The sequence below is a fragment of the Oncorhynchus kisutch genome, linkage group LG11 (genome assembly GCF_002021735.2).
Source record: "Oncorhynchus kisutch isolate 150728-3 linkage group LG11, Okis_V2, whole genome shotgun sequence".
Classification (NCBI taxonomy): Eukaryota; Metazoa; Chordata; class Actinopteri; order Salmoniformes; family Salmonidae; genus Oncorhynchus; species Oncorhynchus kisutch.
In genome coordinates, this window is record NC_034184.2 from 40,950,403 (window position 1) to 40,967,217 (window position 16,815).

General features: G+C 42.9%; 1 protein-coding gene across 11 annotated transcripts in view; it reads left to right on the top strand.

Annotated features, from left to right (window-relative positions):
• The window catches only part of LOC109899683 (collagen alpha-1(XIII) chain-like), a 109,192-nt gene that overhangs the window by 87,899 nt on the left and 4,478 nt on the right, over window positions 1-16,815 (top strand). For 2 of the 11 annotated variants that reach the window (XM_031835787.1, XM_031835793.1), the window contains 19 exons: window positions 1,066-1,101; window positions 1,197-1,250; window positions 1,854-1,940; window positions 2,049-2,075; window positions 2,263-2,298; window positions 2,404-2,460; window positions 2,570-2,593; window positions 3,185-3,274; window positions 3,424-3,558; window positions 4,245-4,316; window positions 4,506-4,550; window positions 4,702-4,752; window positions 4,887-4,913; window positions 5,067-5,153; window positions 7,717-7,752; window positions 9,065-9,118; window positions 9,263-9,316; window positions 9,621-9,656; window positions 13,604-14,438. In XM_031835787.1, coding sequence (XP_031691647.1) covers window positions 1,066-1,101; window positions 1,197-1,250; window positions 1,854-1,940; window positions 2,049-2,075; window positions 2,263-2,298; window positions 2,404-2,460; window positions 2,570-2,593; window positions 3,185-3,274; window positions 3,424-3,558; window positions 4,245-4,316; window positions 4,506-4,550; window positions 4,702-4,752; window positions 4,887-4,913; window positions 5,067-5,153; window positions 7,717-7,752; window positions 9,065-9,118; window positions 9,263-9,316; window positions 9,621-9,656; window positions 13,604-13,738 — 1,143 coding nt within the window. In that variant the 3' untranslated portion in view covers window positions 13,739-14,438. Of the gene's footprint in view, window positions 1-1,065; window positions 1,102-1,196; window positions 1,251-1,853; window positions 1,941-2,048; window positions 2,076-2,262; window positions 2,299-2,403; window positions 2,461-2,569; window positions 2,594-3,184; window positions 3,275-3,423; window positions 3,559-4,244; window positions 4,317-4,505; window positions 4,551-4,701; window positions 4,753-4,886; window positions 4,914-5,066; window positions 5,154-7,716; window positions 7,753-9,064; window positions 9,119-9,262; window positions 9,317-9,620; window positions 9,657-12,997; window positions 13,085-13,603; window positions 14,441-16,815 lie in introns of those variants that run through there. The other 9 variants (XM_031835788.1, XM_031835790.1, XM_031835789.1 and 6 more) reach the window with 9 other exon arrangements.

A 16,815-nucleotide genomic window follows, 5' to 3' on the forward strand; every position in this document is an offset into this window, starting at 1 on the left:
GAACAATGAAAAAGGGCAGTGGAACTGGCTTGGTCCAGATTTGAGTTAGAGGGCTGTATTCCCAGTATGCTGTCTGTTGAACTGCCTGTCAAAGCATTTCCTAATCCAAATGTTCCCCAAAATACAAGTCAAACCAATGATGAATAGTGCATGGCCTTTTTGAGTAATACTCCCAGGTCCATGGTTGTTCTGCATCTTGATTTTAAGAACCACATCTTGACATTGATGATTAGTAATTTGAAAATGGGGTGTAAATTGTTATGAGAGAAGTCACCCTCGTACCTTTCGGCATAAGACACGGCATTTGAGTCTCAGCAAGTCAAGTAGATACCGTATAATTGCTTATACGGTATCTACTTGAGGCACATCCTGCGTCCCAAATGGCACCCTGTTTCATATCAAGTGCACTACTTTTGACCAGGAATAGGGTGCCATTTGGGACTCGGGCCACAGCCGCCTGCTATAAACCCGTGCAGGTCCTGTGGTCACAGCTGTGACCGTACATCATCCGCCGCGTGTCTCCTCGTTAATCTAGCCAATTGAAGAGGGGAGCAAACACAGGGATGAATTAAATAACTCTTGTGTGTTCTTTACTATTTATAGCGACCAATTTCGAGGGTTAAATCGGCTTGCGGTGGGCTAGAAGCTCCTGACGGATCAGAATCTGAGACAGTTCCGTGTCCAAACCCAGGCCAGCTATGTGCAAGCGTAGAATGCACCAACCCAAACATGCCTTTACAAATGTCGATCCCAGTGCATGTTGCACTGAGGGAATGATGTTCTTCCAAGAACACTGACAAACACGTGGATTTAAACAGGCCCAGCGCTTTTTCAGAATTTTCCTGAATGTACAGAAAATGCTTGTTAGGGATATGTGGCATGGCTACTGATTCAAAGAGGCAAATTTACTGAATACCAATTCGCTTACCCCCCTCTGTGTGCACGTGTGTGCTTTTTTACGTATTGGTTCATCAATATTTGAAAAAGAAGAGTAGGACTTTCATTCTTTCTGTCTTCTTTCTTTCCCCCCTTCCTTTGACCTTTGTGCCATCTTGGCCACCGTAGGGAGAGCCAGGTTTTCCAGGCACTCCTGGAAGAAAGGTAATTTCCTTGGAATGGTGTGGCTAACACAGATTGTAAAAGCCTATATATATATATATATCCAGGGTACTGAAACTCTTCTTTCCACTATAAAGGGTCAAGCTGGTATCCCTGGTACACCTGGTTTTCCTGGAAAGAGGGGCTACAGGGTAGGCCTGGAATGGACATTGTGTTTGTGCTCTGTGTCTGTCAATCATCAGTGTTCCCATAACAACAAGAGCTCCATCGAGTCAATCGTCTCACTGTTTGTCTTTGTGACTGACTAGAGCTGCGAATAGAGTCTTGAGTTGCTTCTTTAGCTTTCTCCTCTGTTAGGAGGCTTGGCTTGTGTAGAAGTGATTTTATAGCTGCTTGTACTGCAGTGACGCGGCATAACATGCCTCAAGTGACAGCGGGCCATTTCAGAGAAATCGTTCACTCACATGACTCTGTTTCCATCAAATCACAGAGATTTGCCAAATGTGTGAAAATGTCCTCTTGTTAGAGAACGCTTTTGCAGATTTGAGTTCGTGCCTCTGTGTTGAGGGGTTAAGAACTAAAGCTGTGGACAAGGAGCTGTGCTGTTGGATGTTTTCATGTGATTCACTTTGTGGTTCAGATCCGTATAGATCCATTGTGACCAACCTTCAGGGTTGTGTTATTCATCTCCCGTAAATGGCACAGTCAATGGGATGGTGTCTTAGTGTTGCACAGTAGAGTGTGTTGTCCTGTACGGTCGTCGATGACACTGTCCATGTCCTGTTCTGTGGCAGGGTGACAAGGGCGAACCCAGCGCAGCAGGAACTGGCATCAAAGGAGAACCAGGGACACCAGGACTCCCAGGCCTATCAGGATCCAAGGTACTAAAAGCTATCCAACAAGAGGCTGTAAACTAGTCAGAAAAAGCTACCTTGGTTTAATAATATCATGCGTGCCAATAAAACTTTTTTTTTTTTAATCTTTCCCAGGGTGACAAAGGCGACCAAGGTCTCAAGGTGAGATGGGAACTTTTTGTAGCCTCGGTTGACATTTTGTCCCAACAGGAAACGTATGATCACTTAACATTGTCCTCTCATTTTGCTCAAGTAACGTTCACTCCCATCCTGTTAGTGTTGAATGCTGTGTTGAGGTTGATAAATGAAAGGGGAGAGGCTAACTGTCTAACCTTTGATCGTCCTCCAGGGGGAAGCAGGATCTGATGGCCCAGCTGGACCAAGAGTAAGTACAGGCTCTGTCACACATCATTACCAGTGGGAGATTTACACAAATGAATTATTATGATTCTTAATATACTTTTTTTGTTGTTGATCCCCAACTTTATAGGGTCCTCCGGGTGCGGCAGGAGAGCCAGGGAAATCAGAAATCATCAACAATGAAAATGTACGTCACCAACTATTTACTGCTTCCGGCGATGAGCCTGTGTTTGATTCATGAAGTACTGTAAAATGTGTACCAGGTCTTCTAACATTGTGGTTTTTTTTCTCCTTAGGATATTCGGAATGTACCTTTGATGGTGAGTGGCGGTTTCTAAAGTCTGTCAATGATGCATTAGAAATGTATAGGCCTTCTTTATGCAGGTCTGTGGAAGAAAAAGACAGTCATGGGATCAGACAGACAATTTAAAGGCCTAATGTGTTTTGCCACTTTAATTCCAATATAAATATTTGCTATTATGAATACGGTACTAGATAATAGAGTATATGTTTTCAATAAGTCATTGTGAGTCACTATTATTCTACAATGTAGAAAATAGTCCAAATAAAGAAAAACCCTTGAGTGGGTGTGTCCAAACTTTTGACTGGTACTCTCTATATATGTCTGATATATGTAAATAAACAAAACAATCTTGAACAGGATTATCTATTTTGTATGCAATTTGAATGGAACTGATGGATAGAGAAATGCTGTGAGAGTGCTCGGGCAAGCACTGATTTAAAGCAACAATATTCCAGTGATAGGCAGTTGTCTTATTTTTTATAATGTGACCCCCAAAAGTCAGATGGAGATGTGTAAATTAGAGGCGCATTCAGTCCCTATGTTACTGTATGCTGCAGAAAATGTAGGCCTAGCAGTTTTCAATGAGTCAGTCTCTTTGTCTATCCAGGGCCCACCTGGCCCTCCAGGGGTCCCCGGAACACCAGGAACAAAGGGTGAAGTTGGCCTTCCAGGCCCATCAGGTCTTGACGGAGAGAAGGTTAGAGCACCCCCTATTGTGTATTGTCCAGTATAAATGTCCATTGTACAGCTGTTACGGATGATAAAATACAACATCAACAACAACATGGCAATGATGACGATCAAAATAAAGACAACAACGACCATGATGTCTATTTTGTGTGCCAGGGTCCTCGGGGGAAGCCTGGAGAGCCAGGTCCTGTTGGCCCAGCGGGCCCTGAAGGTCCCAGAGGGGAGAGGGGCCTGATGGGTTTCTCAGGACCCAAAGGAGACAAGGGGGACATGGGTCCCTTTGGATCACCTGTGAGTGATCACCACTACACACACTCCCACACCAAAGCCAGAGCACCATTAACTAGAGGGAAGGGAGGCCCTTAGCTCTTTCCACCTCCCTCATATGATCTAATTAGAGACCTTCTATAGGCTACAGTAAATGATCAACTCCAGTTCTGACACTGGTGTGGGCTACACTCATCAGACCATGTAGCCAAAACATACCGCAAGACTACGCCATACTGTGGGAATGGCTTTACCCGTTGTCTTATGAGGACGCCATGCGGCGTTAATCCTATTAACAGACATATGTACTGTATTTATGTTAACCATGAAAGGATTGTTTGAAAAGAGTTTCATTCAAGCAGTCTGGGTGGTTCGACTCTGAGAAAGGATGGGCAACATTGCGTCCCTCGTCGTGGGCAGTTTCATGTCCCGACAGCCACGAGTTGGAGACTACTACCAAGACCAATCTCAAAAAGCTGGTTGTAATTCATTGTATCATTTTGAGGCCTTCAAGATCTATTTTGACCTCGAACATCGGACAAATGAGAGGTCTACATTTTCAAAAAAAAAAAAAAGATTTTTCCAAATATGTAAATTGATTAACAGTTTAATATGAAAATTAACACACAACACAAAACAACAATCCAAAACAACAAAATATTGCCAATATTTTAACGTCTATCACGATCTCCCCTTTCTTTGTTCTGTAGGGTTTAGACGGCCCTACTGGTGAAAAGGGGGTTTCTGGACCCCCTGGCCCCATTGGATTACCAGGCACAATGGTACGCAATGGTGCCCCTCAGACTGCATCTGACCATAGAGTATGAAGTGTCTGACCTGGCTTTGGGGAGCAGTGAAGTACTGTTCAGAATGCTATTCATTTACAGTGCTGATTGGGTGTACTGTAGGGTTTTATTCCTGCTAACTATGATGAGAGTAGCCTAAATTAACCTTGTATCTTGATGCTTCAGGGTCAGAAGGGCGAGTCCGGAGATAAGGGAGGAAGGTCAGACATGGTAAGGCCCCCCCACTGCTGTATATATCATTGTTTTTAATGACCCATGCGTGTTTGAGTGGACTTGAGAGGGTCAGATTCAGAGGATTTGTTGTTAGATTGAACCCACTAATGAAGGAGTGTATCATTGATGACCTGGTGTTTGTCTTTAGGTCTATGGACCCCCAGGGCCTCCAGGTCCCCAAGGACCAGTTGGCCCCGCGGTGAGTACACTACAGTTGGCACGCCCTTAAGCAATATAGGCCCTCAGAAATATCCATAAAACCTCCTGATAATATATCGTATTTACATGAAGTGATTGACATATCCTGACTCGAATTGTGTCTTTACCCCTCAGGGACCTGAAGGACTGGGAGGACCAAAGGTAAGAGTTGGTTGTGGTAGCCTTTGTTGTCTTACTGTACCTCCAGAATCCTTTGACACTGTAGTTAACAGTAGCTATATTTATTGATTTTAGTAAGTGAGTTTAATGCCTATGTACTAAACATCAGTAATAACCTTTCTGTGCCTCTTTTAGGGGGAGCAAGGCATAGGCATACGGGGAGAGAAGGGAGCATCTGGTTCGAAGGGCGATAAAGGGGACAGGGGCCATCTTGGACTTCCTGTAAGTACACCAATCAAGAGCGACACCATTCAATCCCCATGTAGATTGTATCCGTGCTGTGGTTTGGGTCGTTTTTTTTCTTCTAATTCCCTTTGACCATTTTGCCATTAGACATTTTATTTAGACCCCTGGAAACCACAGTAGGGTAGGCACACTGTTTGTTCAGACTTTTGTGTCTTAGAACCAGGCAGCATGATTGTTCTGACGTTGTCATATGTCGCTTTGAAACTAGGCCTAACTCACCAAGGATAGTTTCCTAGCTCAGCAGTTGCATTAATGTTTTCAAAGTGCATGGATGGATTGGTTGCTGCAATCCAATACACAGGGGCGATACAACCACTACTATAAAAATGAAATCTACATTACCCATTGCCATTGTCATATGTTCAGATAACCTGATAATGATTTATTATGTGTTAGAAATAGTTAATGATCATTTTCTTTATTTTGCCAATTTTTTTTCTGATCATCTCTCTGAAATGTTGTTAATGTAGTCTCTTGTAGTTCTATTTTTAGTTGCATGTCAAGGAATACGTTTGATATGTATCACTGGGGAGTCTCTTCTCCTAACCTCTGGTTTACTTCTTGGGTGTCAAAGGTCATTGCTGACAGTCAGTACATGTACTAGTCACATCATCATCATGGCACAGTAACTCCTTTTATATGGAAATGATGAGGACTATTATGTATATGTATGCTAATCATTGTTAATCCAAGACGTGCTACACTTCTCTCCATACAGTGCCTTCGGAAAGTATTCAGACCCCTTGGCTTTTCCCACATTTTGTTACGTATAATGGCAAAGGGAAAACAGTTTTTATAGAAATGTTTTCTAATTTATTAAAATTAAAACAGAAATACCTTATTTACATAACTATTCAGACTCTTTGCTATGAGACTCGAAATTGAGCTCAGGTGCATCCAGTTTCCATTGGTTATCTTTGAGATGTTTCTACAACTTGATTGAAGTCCACTTGTGGTAAATTCAATTGATTGGACATGATTTGGAAAGGCACAACTGTATATGGTCCCACAGTTGACAGTGCAAATCCAAGCCATGAGGAATTGTTCGTAGAGCTCCGAGACAGGATTGTGTTGAGGCAGATATCTGGGGAAGGGTACAAAAACATTTCTGCAGCATTGAAGATCCCCAAGAACACAGTGGGTTCCATCATTCTTAAATGGAAGAAGTTTGGTACCACCAAGACTCATCCTAGAGCTGGCCTCCCAGCCAAACTGAGCGATCTGGGGAGAAGGGACTTGGTCAGGGAGGTGACCACTCTGACAGAGCTCTATCGTTCCTCTGTGGAGATAGGAGAACCTTCCAGAAGGACAACAATCTCTGCAGCACTCCACCAATCAGGCCTTTATGGTAGAGTGGCCAGACCCAAGCCACTCCTCAGTAAAAGGCACATGATGGCCTGCTTGGAGTTTTCCAAAAGGCACCCAAAGACTCTCAGACCATGAGAAACAAGATTCTCTGGTCTGATGAAACAAAGATTGAACTCTTTGGCCTGAATGCCAAGCATCACATCTGGAGGAAACCTGGCACCATCTCTACGGTGAAGCATGGTTGTGGCAGCATCATGCTGTGGGGATGTTTTTCAGTGGCAGGGAGACTAGTCAGGTTCGTGGCAAAGATGAACAGAGTAAAGTACAGAGAGATCCTTGATGAAAACCTGCTCCAGAGTGCTCAGGACCTCAGAATGGGGCGAAGGTTCACCTTCCAACAGGACAACAACCCTAAGCACACAGCCAAGACAACGCAGGAGTGGTTTTGGGACAAGTCTCTGAATGTCATTGAGTGGCCCAGCCAGAGCCCGGACTTGAACCCGATCGAACATCTCTGGAGAGACCTGAAAATAGCTGTGCAGCAACGCACCCCATCCAAACTGACAGAGCTTGAGAGGATCTGCAGAGAATCAGGGGAGAAACTCGCCAAATGCAGGTGTGTGAAACTTGTAGCATCATACCCAAGAAGACGCGATACTGAAATTGCTGCCAAAGGCGCTTCAACAAAGTAATGAGTAAAGGGTCTAAATACTTATGAAATGTGATATTTCTGTTTTTTATTTGCAAACATTTCTAAAAACCGGTTTTTGCTTTGTCATCATGGCGTATTGTGTGTAGATTGATGAGGGGAAGAAACTAATCCCTTTTAGAATAAGGCTGTAACGTAACAAAGTGTGGGAAAAGTCAAGGAGTCTGAATACTTTCCGAACGCACTGTGCATGATTCAAACTGCTTTGAGTACGGGGCATCAACCATAGAAAGAAGTTGAACCATGCATATGTATCTGAAAGACATTGAAAACTATTTTATCAAAAGTCAGGACTTAATTATTTGATAGAGATAATCAACTGCAGCTATAAATGGAGTTACTGGCAGTTACTGTTTCTCATGTCATCACAACACCATCACCCTTCATCAACAACTGGATGTGTTTTATTCAGTCACACGAATCACTGCTTCACTCACCCCTCCCAACCCTCTCCACACCTCCTCCCCCTCTCCCACCACCTCCCTCCCACCTCTGCTCTCTAACTGTTTACACACTGTCCAGGGAGCTCATGGTTTAGACGGCAGGCCTGGTCGAGTGGTGAGTGGCTCAAGTCCTGTACCCCCCAACACACACTCCTCCCCTACCCCGCCTCTCCTCCCCTATTCTGCTCACCACACGACTTGCTTGTCTGTCTGTCTGCGCTGGTGTCTTGTCTGTCTGCCTGTCTGCTTGCTTTCCTCCATGCTTGTCCTTTTTTGTTATCTGTCTGATTGTCTGCAGAGAGAGCAGTTCTGTTTTTAGGCACTCTTCGAGGATTGCTCTGGCATAGGGATGATATTCACATGACTGTGTCCCATGTCTGTATGGCAATGGAACGTGTCAGGGTACTAAAATGGACCCTTTGATGCGTCTGCTCTCAATACTTAGAAGCAGTTAAGAGAAAGAAATAGTCCCCTTGTTCATTACATGTTGAATCCTAGCTTGAGATTTGCATGTATAACCTAGACTTCTGCCTAAATCATGTTTTGATGTCAATGGAAGATTTATAAGGACATTTGAATTACGCAATCAGATCTCAACATTCAGCCTACTTGCATAAAGTCAAACTGTTTGAGTGTCAGAGTTCATGCCATTGCAAATCTTCAAAAACAGGTGTCTTAACAGTGTCTCTCCTGCAGTGTAAAGCTTTGAACTGGCGTTGTGATGTCATACCAGGAGAGCATGCTGGGATGCTCATGCTGCATGTTGATATGCATACAGGACAGTATGGCGTAATGGCTCCCCAATGCTATATGTTGTACATACTGTATTATCTGCCTGAGATGCAAGGTCCTCCTGTTGAATCCTGACTTCCACACACAGAGAGAGAGAGCTGCAGCTAAACTCAATGTTTTTCTCCTTTTTTGTTACTGTTTATTCTTTATCTCAACAAGCTTGTTGTAACATGCGCAGTGGGATAACCTAGAGAAGACCACTACCTAATCAATCGGTTATGATTTGATAATGGTCAACCGAAACAGAATTGGATAACTACTCTTTTGGCACTGAAAGGCATGCTCCGGTACTTTAAACCCCCTTCTTCGGGCCTGGATGTGTCAATGTGTCATTCGTACATGCGTAATCTATGAGCAGAATTACGGTCTCACCTCAATTAGTCGCGAAATGCCTAGTTTGAAAGCAACCCTGCGCCAGCCCCCTAGCAATTTTCAGGGACCACTTTTGGATCGTGAGTGCTACTTTTAGAACTACTGGCTAAAAAGTATACAAAAGGTACTGTAGAATCTCTTTAAGTGCTCCGGAAGCTTGTTGAGCTATTGATGATGGAAATGAAGTAATCCATTTTTATTTTGATGTCCTCCCATTGTCATGTCTGCGTCCACTGAGGGTCTGTCTTGTCATTACCTTACAGGGTTTAATAGGACCAGTTGGTGTGGCAGGGCCTGCAGGACCAAAGGGGGAGAGAGTGAGTACTCACATCACTGATCATCATCACACACCGACACATTTACGTACACACACACGCATACGCACACAAAAGTAGCACACACACTACATAAGAGATTTCAGTCAAAACAGCTTATTTATCTATTTGATGTTGTTTTTTCAGGGTTTCATGGGAGATTCAGGAGTCCCAGGACCAATTGGTCCTCAAGGCATCCCTGTAAGTAGTTCCCGAAGTATCAAGAACATCAAATAAATACAGTATTGCATTTCCAGCATTTCATTTATCAAGTGAACAATATCTTGACTATCTGAAAGACAATCAGTGGCTACATGTTGAATGAGCCATCTTGAACATCATAATACTTCTTTCAAGTGACAGAGGAAAACATGAATCTTCCCTTAAATCAAGTCTTAAGGGAATGAGTGGATCAAATTGACTGACAGCACAAAGCTATACCTCACGGTAACATCTCTGATTGCTTGCACAGGAACTCATAATGTGTTTCATTTCCCCTCCTCAGGGTTTTGTAGGACCACAAGGATTCAAAGGGAACCGGGTAAGACAGCAGCTGACAATGATGTGTCTTCCGGAGCAAAATATTATTGTTCAAACAACAGGACGAAAACATGTTCTGTCCTTAATTGAAGTACATTTAGTGTTTCCGATAAACTATGGTATTTAACATGGCTGCTGATCCTCCATGCTCCTACTCGACGCTAGATATTATTCTCCCACATATTCCTCATTGAAAAGCAGTACTCATTTTTCATTTGTCTTTTTGGGTTGTTCAAGAGACGTAATAGTTGTTAAATTGCAAGCCCATTGGAATGTCAAGCTTAAAAGCATGGTGGGCCTATATTAGGTGATATGAGCAGGACCATGGTACTGTAGGCCTGTATTAGGTGATATGAGCAGGACCATGGTACTGTAGGCCTGTATTAGGTGATATGAGCAGGACCATGGTACTGTAGGCCTGTATTAGGTGATATGAGCAGGACCATGGTACTGTAGGCCTGTATTAGGTGATATGAGCAGGACCATGGTACTGTAGGCCTGTATTAGGTGATATGAGCAGGACCATGGTACTGTAGGACTATATTAGGTGATATGAGCAGGACCATGGTGGGCCTATATTAGGTGATATGAGCAGGACCATGGTACTGTAGGCCTGTATTAGGTGATATGAGCAGGACCATGGTGGGCCTGTATTAGGTGATATGAGCAGGACCATGGTACTGTAGGCCTGTATTAGGTGATATGAGCAGGACCATGGTGGGCCTATATTAGGTGATATGAGCAGGACCATGGTACTGTAGGCCTGTATTAGGTGATATGAGCAGGATCATGGTAGGCCTATATTAGGGGATATGAGCAGGACCATGGTAGGCTTGTATTAGGTGATATGAGCAGGACCATGGTGGATTCAAAGGCTCTCTTAATTAGGCAAATCTGAATCAAAATATTAATGTGAATATCAATAGCTTCATCTTTTGAATATCCCATTACGACAGAGGAAAAAAGAGATGTGCTCTTTGATAGTATGTGTGAGTTTATGTGATTCATATAGTGAAAGTGACCTTCAATGGTCTTTTAGGTGATGTTTGAAGAAAATATATTAATATGTCCTTTACCTTTGCAGTGGCCTTTTTACCTCAGAGTTCAATGAATCTTGTTCAAATATGCAAATATGACTGAGGTAGTATAAATTAAGTCAGAGATCAAAAGAGATTGAAGATGTTCAACCTTGATAATGAGATGACTGGAACATGTGAACGGACACATCAAAGAACTTACAAAATGATATTCTATTTACTCTGAAGACCAGTCAAAACGTTGTCTTATAAATTGTCCTTGGTTTACCTTGTGCCGTCGTATCTGAATATTCTGTTCTTACTTCAAATCAAATCAAATCAAATCAAATTTATTTATATAGCCCTTCGTACATCAGCTGATATCCCAAAGTGCTGTACAGAAACCCAGCCCAAAACCCCAAACAGCAAGCAATGCAGGTGTAGAAGCACTTCAAGTAATAACAGAATGCTATACCCTCATTTTGTAAAATAGCCACTGCAAAATAAAATAAGAGTATGCACTTTAATTATACCAATGTATTAAATAATATTTTACACATGCCCCCCCCCTTCCCCTTGGAGAATGTTTGTTTCCTTCCTATTAACATCTGATTTAATATTCTGACTCTCTACTTAAAAGTCACAACATGTCATTGACCCTCCCAGCACTTCCAACTGGGCTCTTGACAGCAGGAAATATATGACATTGACTCTAATGTGTACTTCCTATTTGTGGAACTTTTTTTTTTCTACTTTGGGGTGTAAAAGAAAGGATAAGAGATTGATATTATGAGGTATTTTGTTAAACCAGTTGGAGGTGCTGTGGCCGGCTGTGGGATCCTGGTGCTGTTTTTACTCTTGTCCTGTTTTCCTTTGTTTCCGCAGGTCTTCCTATCCCCTTTTCCTCCCCTCCACCTTGCTCTGTTTCCCGCGGCTCTTTTTGCCGGGTCGTGTTGTCCTCTCTCTCCCTCTCACACACCCTGGCAACCTGCTCCTCCTGCATTCTAATGTTGTAATCTGGGGTTAATCTTCCTCCTTCTCCACTTCCTCATCCACCTCTTCCTCATCCTCCTCCTCTTCTCACCATTTACCTTCCCTGCAAGCCTGTAATCTCCTCTCCCTTGGCTGGCAAGTAATGTTCCCACAATGTTGCCGCAACGTTAGCCAATGTTGATGGTTTTCAGGCCACATTGAGGCAACGTTGTGAGAGGGTTTACATGTTTGCCAGGTTTATTTTTCTTCCAATTCCAATTCCTTCTTGATAAACTCGTCCAACCCCTAATCCAACCTGTTCAAACGCCTTGATCTTGGTGAGCGGATGTTTGAATGACAATGTGGTCAGGTTTTATACGTTTTCATCACCATATAGAATAGTTTGCTTTGGTTGGAAATATTTGATCTGCTCCCAGTAGAGAACTAGGTTAATGAAATTAGAATTTATTGTAAACCATACAGTTATACCTGTAAATATAACTGTAACTTCAGCAGTAAAGGAATAACATTTCTTGAAAGAAAAATATTAGCTTTTGAATACTCTAAGTGGCTTGTTTACTTGTAGCCAGCTTGCAGCCAGCCCAGCCACCTTCAGTGGACACAAACAACGTCTTTCCGTTTCATAATTTGGTTCTCATTTTCAGGGATTGGAAACAGTATTTTGGGGGGATTGGGATGATAAGGGAAAATAGTAGAGCGATACTATTTCTGGTATTTCTATGCCATATTTTGCACGGTGCTGGCTTTATAGTTGGGCAACTGGACATAATCAATGGTGTCTTTACTCAAAGGAGGTTTGTGGTCATGTTCTTTGTCAGGTCTAGAGTACAGTATGTGCAGTGAAACATGATGATCAGTCACTCGCAGTACAATGCACCGCAGAGAGCCAGCTTTCAAAATTTGATATATGACAATAAAGATATTGTTATGGTACTATGTGGGTCATCAAGTCTATGTTGTGTTAGGGCTAGTGATACCCTCGTAATAATCTATACAGTGGTCGTTGATGAACCAATAAGGTGTTTCCATTCCTGCAACAACCTCCTGTGAAGGTCACATTAGGCACTTAAGGAACCCGCTCACCAATAGCATCGGCCTGTATCCCTACTCCCTAACTCCCTCCACTTACTTTCCCCATCACAAAATTTGGAAACTTCAGTACTCTCCTTCGTAAGCCCAAAAAAGCACATCAATCTTTTAAATACCTGTAAAATGTCTAAATTGCTTAGGTAAGAATTCAAGCTTCATGATTGTGCTTTTATTTGCTTACTGTGTGGATGAGCCAGCCAGGAGGAACTAAAGCCTGTCTCTTTTAATGCAATGTTGTTTTCAGGGAGAGAGGGGCAAGAAAGGCAACAGGGGAACTAAAGGGGATAAGGGAGACCAAGGAGCACCCGGATTAGATGCCCCCTGTCCGTTGGTATGTCCTGCGTTCAATGTGCAGCCAGGAGGCAAAAGGAAGGCGCGACCCTCGGAATGCCATATAACTTGCAGTGACAATCAGTAGTCTCTGAATTCTGATTCGGACTTCCTTTTGCCTCTGATGATAATCGTCTCTAATAGACCCTGAAGTGGTTTTTGGTCCAAACGTCCTCTACAGTGTTAAGTCCAGCGACACAAACTACAGCAGTGATGATCATTTGGTATTCAGTGAATGCCTGGATGATTATGAGTTCTGAATAATTACCCCAGGACCAGGGACCATAAACTATCAGAGGGGGTTTTCTTTTCAGGGGTAAGACTAACAGGAACTTGGCCCATTCTCTTCATTGAGTCTGTTCCTGTCAGTCTCAGGCCGCTTGCATGTTTAAGTGTGTCTGTCGTTACAGGATTCGGTCTGTTCATGGAGCGGCAGCAGGTAATCTCATTGGCCAGCAGGGGTACTGCTCCTAAAGGAGGGGCAATGTGCAAATGTTTACAAAGTTGATTTCACAAACAGGGTTTCCGAGGCTTTAAAGGAGAAAAGGGTGAACCGGGCCTACCTGGCCTGGATGGGCTGGATGCCCCTTGTCCTGTGGTATGCTTCCTCTCTTCCTTTCCTATCCATCACTTTGGCTTCCCTAACCACCCATAACAATTCCCTTCACTCTCTTATTCGCTTTGCTGTAGGTATGAGTAAAAGCCAATATAACAGGGCTGCGTGAAAATGACATTGAGCTAACCCATTAGTACCGTTAGTTATGTAACAGGTTATTACCCCGAAAAAGCAACGCCTTTATTAACCAAGTAGGCATGCGCACACTTCAAGTTCTTGATTAAGACGTAGCTATTTACTACAAATACTGCTTAGAACACTTGTTTAGATGAACTGTGCATCATGATTTTTCCCTTTTACTAACATTAGTAATTGATTTGCTGAGAATGCTGTTATTTTGTCTTGCAAGGGCAGCAGAACACCTACACTAATTAGTGGTGTGTTACAGAATCTATTTTCTTGATCACAACACGTGATCCATTCAGTGACTTTTGTTTGAAAATGTCAAATACCCTTAATAGTTAATGGCTTTACTTTTCATTATTTGTATCCCTGTCCCACTCGCATGGCACCCTTTTCCCACCTTGTCCCTTACCTTTTTGGCCAACAAAACTGTATTGGGAAAGATTATCTTGGAAAAACCAGGGCCTCCTCATTGATTTTCATTGAACCCTGTTTTGAGTTTGTGTATTGAAAAGGAGAAGGGGGAATGGAAGGTTTGATTCATTCATAAAAGTTGCCAGCTGAAAGAAAATAACAGCCCAGTGGCGGGGCTTAAACCCTATTTCTAAATAAAAGTTTGAATGAGGCCTCCCGAGTGGCGCAGTGCCATAGGCATCACTACAGACCTGGGTTCGATCCCAGGCTGTGTCACGACCGGGAGACTCATGACACACAATTGGCCCAGGGTAGTCCGGGTTAAGGGGAGGGTTTGGCCGGCTGTTCTTGTCCCATCGCGCTCTAGCGACTCCTTGTGGCGGGCCAGGCGCATGCACGCTGACTCTGGTCGCCAGTTGTATGGTGTTTCCTCCGACACATTGGTGAGGCTGGCTTCCAGGTTAAGCGAGCAGTGTGTCAAGAAGCAGTGCGGCTTTGCGGTCGTGTTTCGGAGGACACATGGCTCTCGAGCATCACCTCTCCCGAGTCCGTACGGGAGTTGCAGCGATGGGACAAGACTAACTACCAATTGGATATAACGAAAAAAGGGGGGAAAAGTAGAGTTTGAAGGAATTTATACTATCAAGTATTTTCACACATACACATCTACTACTGCGCCTGAGCAATGGAGCTAATGGAGCTGCTGTATCCACACTTTCTGGTAACTAAGTGGGGGCGCAAAATGATCATAATCCAATGGGTCATTTCTTATTATTTTCAATGATTAACAATGTTTTGAGCTAGTATGTATTGAAATATGCTTTAATAATGAAGCGATTGTGTCGATTGCACCCTGTCGCCTCAAGATGAATTGTTTTGACCACTCTAAAGTTTTGCTTCGCTCCCGTGCGCGACTGTTTTAGTTCAGTGCAGTTAGAAAGCACTAATTGCACCACTGGTGTATAAAATGAAAAGGCACCTGCAAAAAAAAGAGTTTATCTATTTTGTTTTGCTGTTGTTACATTTGTATCGTTGTGAGCGGCATGTATCATTTCACTTTGCCTGAACACGGCCCGGGCATGTCTTGGCCCGGGCATGTCTTGGCCCGGGAATGTCTTGGCTTTGCCGTATCGCAGCCTCTGATTCTGAATAGCTTTCCATCAGCGTATGAAAGGTTGCACCTTTGCAGGTAGCTTGTGGGCTGTCAATAAGAAGCTTGCAATTGAGGAATAATCAGTAGGCCTAATATTACATGATTAAATCTGTGAAATAATTTCACCCCCCAAGCTGTTTACAGGCATTCAACACCCTTCTGCATTTTGCCATCTATTTTCCCAACATCAATCAGTTAAAATACATTGTTCAAATGTTTTCCTTCAGTTACAAAAGTAACAGTCCTGGGTGAGCCCCATATGCGAGCGCACCATTGTCGCTTTGCAGTTGCAATGTAGTCAAGCTGTGTAGGCTACATACAGTGCCTTTGGAAAGTATTCAGACCCCTTCACTTTTTCCAAATTTTGTTACGTTTACATTTCATCTGAAATGGATTAAATAAATACAAATCCTCATCAACAACTACACACAATACCCCATAATGGCTAAGCGAAAACCTGTTTTAGAAATGTTCTAAATGTATAAAAAAAAAAAACATAAATACCTTATTTCCATAAGTATTCAGAGCCTTTGCAATGAGACATCCTTGAGATGTTTCAACAACTTGATTGGAGTCCACCTGTGGTAAATTCAATTGATTGGACATGATTTGGAAAGGCACACACCTGTCTATATAATGTCCCAAAGTTGACAGTGCATGTCAAAAAACAACTTTATGGTAGACGGAAGCCACTCCTCAGTAAAAGCATCACGTCTGGAGAAAACCTGGTACCATCCCTAAGGTGAAGCATGGTTGTAGCAGCATCCTGCTGTGGGGATGTTTTTCAGCGGCAGGGACTGGGAGACTAGTCAGGATCGAGGGAAAAATGAACAGAGTTCCTTGATGAAAACCTGCTCTCAGGACCTCAGCCTGTGGAGAAGGTTCATCTTCCAACAGGACAACGATCTTAAGCACAAAGCCAAGACAACGCATAAGTGGCATCTGGACAAGTCTCTGTATGAGCTTGAGTGGCCCAGCCAGAGCCTGGACTTGAACCCGATCGAACATCTCTGGAGAGACCTGAAAATATCTGTGCAGAGCTTGAGGGGATCTTGAGAGAATAATGGGAGAAACTCCCTAAATACAGGTGTGCCAACCTTGTAGCGTCATACCCAAGACATCTCGAGGCTGTAATCATTGCCAAAGGTGTTTCAACAAACTACTGATTAAAGGGTCTGAATACTTATGTAAATGTGATATTAAATTTTTTTGCAAAAAATTACAAACCTGTTTTTGCTTTGTCATGATGGGGTATAGTGTGTAGATTGATAAGGGAAAATGTTTTAAATTATTTTTAGAATAAGGCTGCAACGTAACAAAATGTGAAAAAGTGAAGTGGTCTAAATACTTTCCGAATGCACTGTACAGTATTTGCCTATACGCCACAAAGCACAGGATCATTTGTATCTGGATAAAACAAACAGCT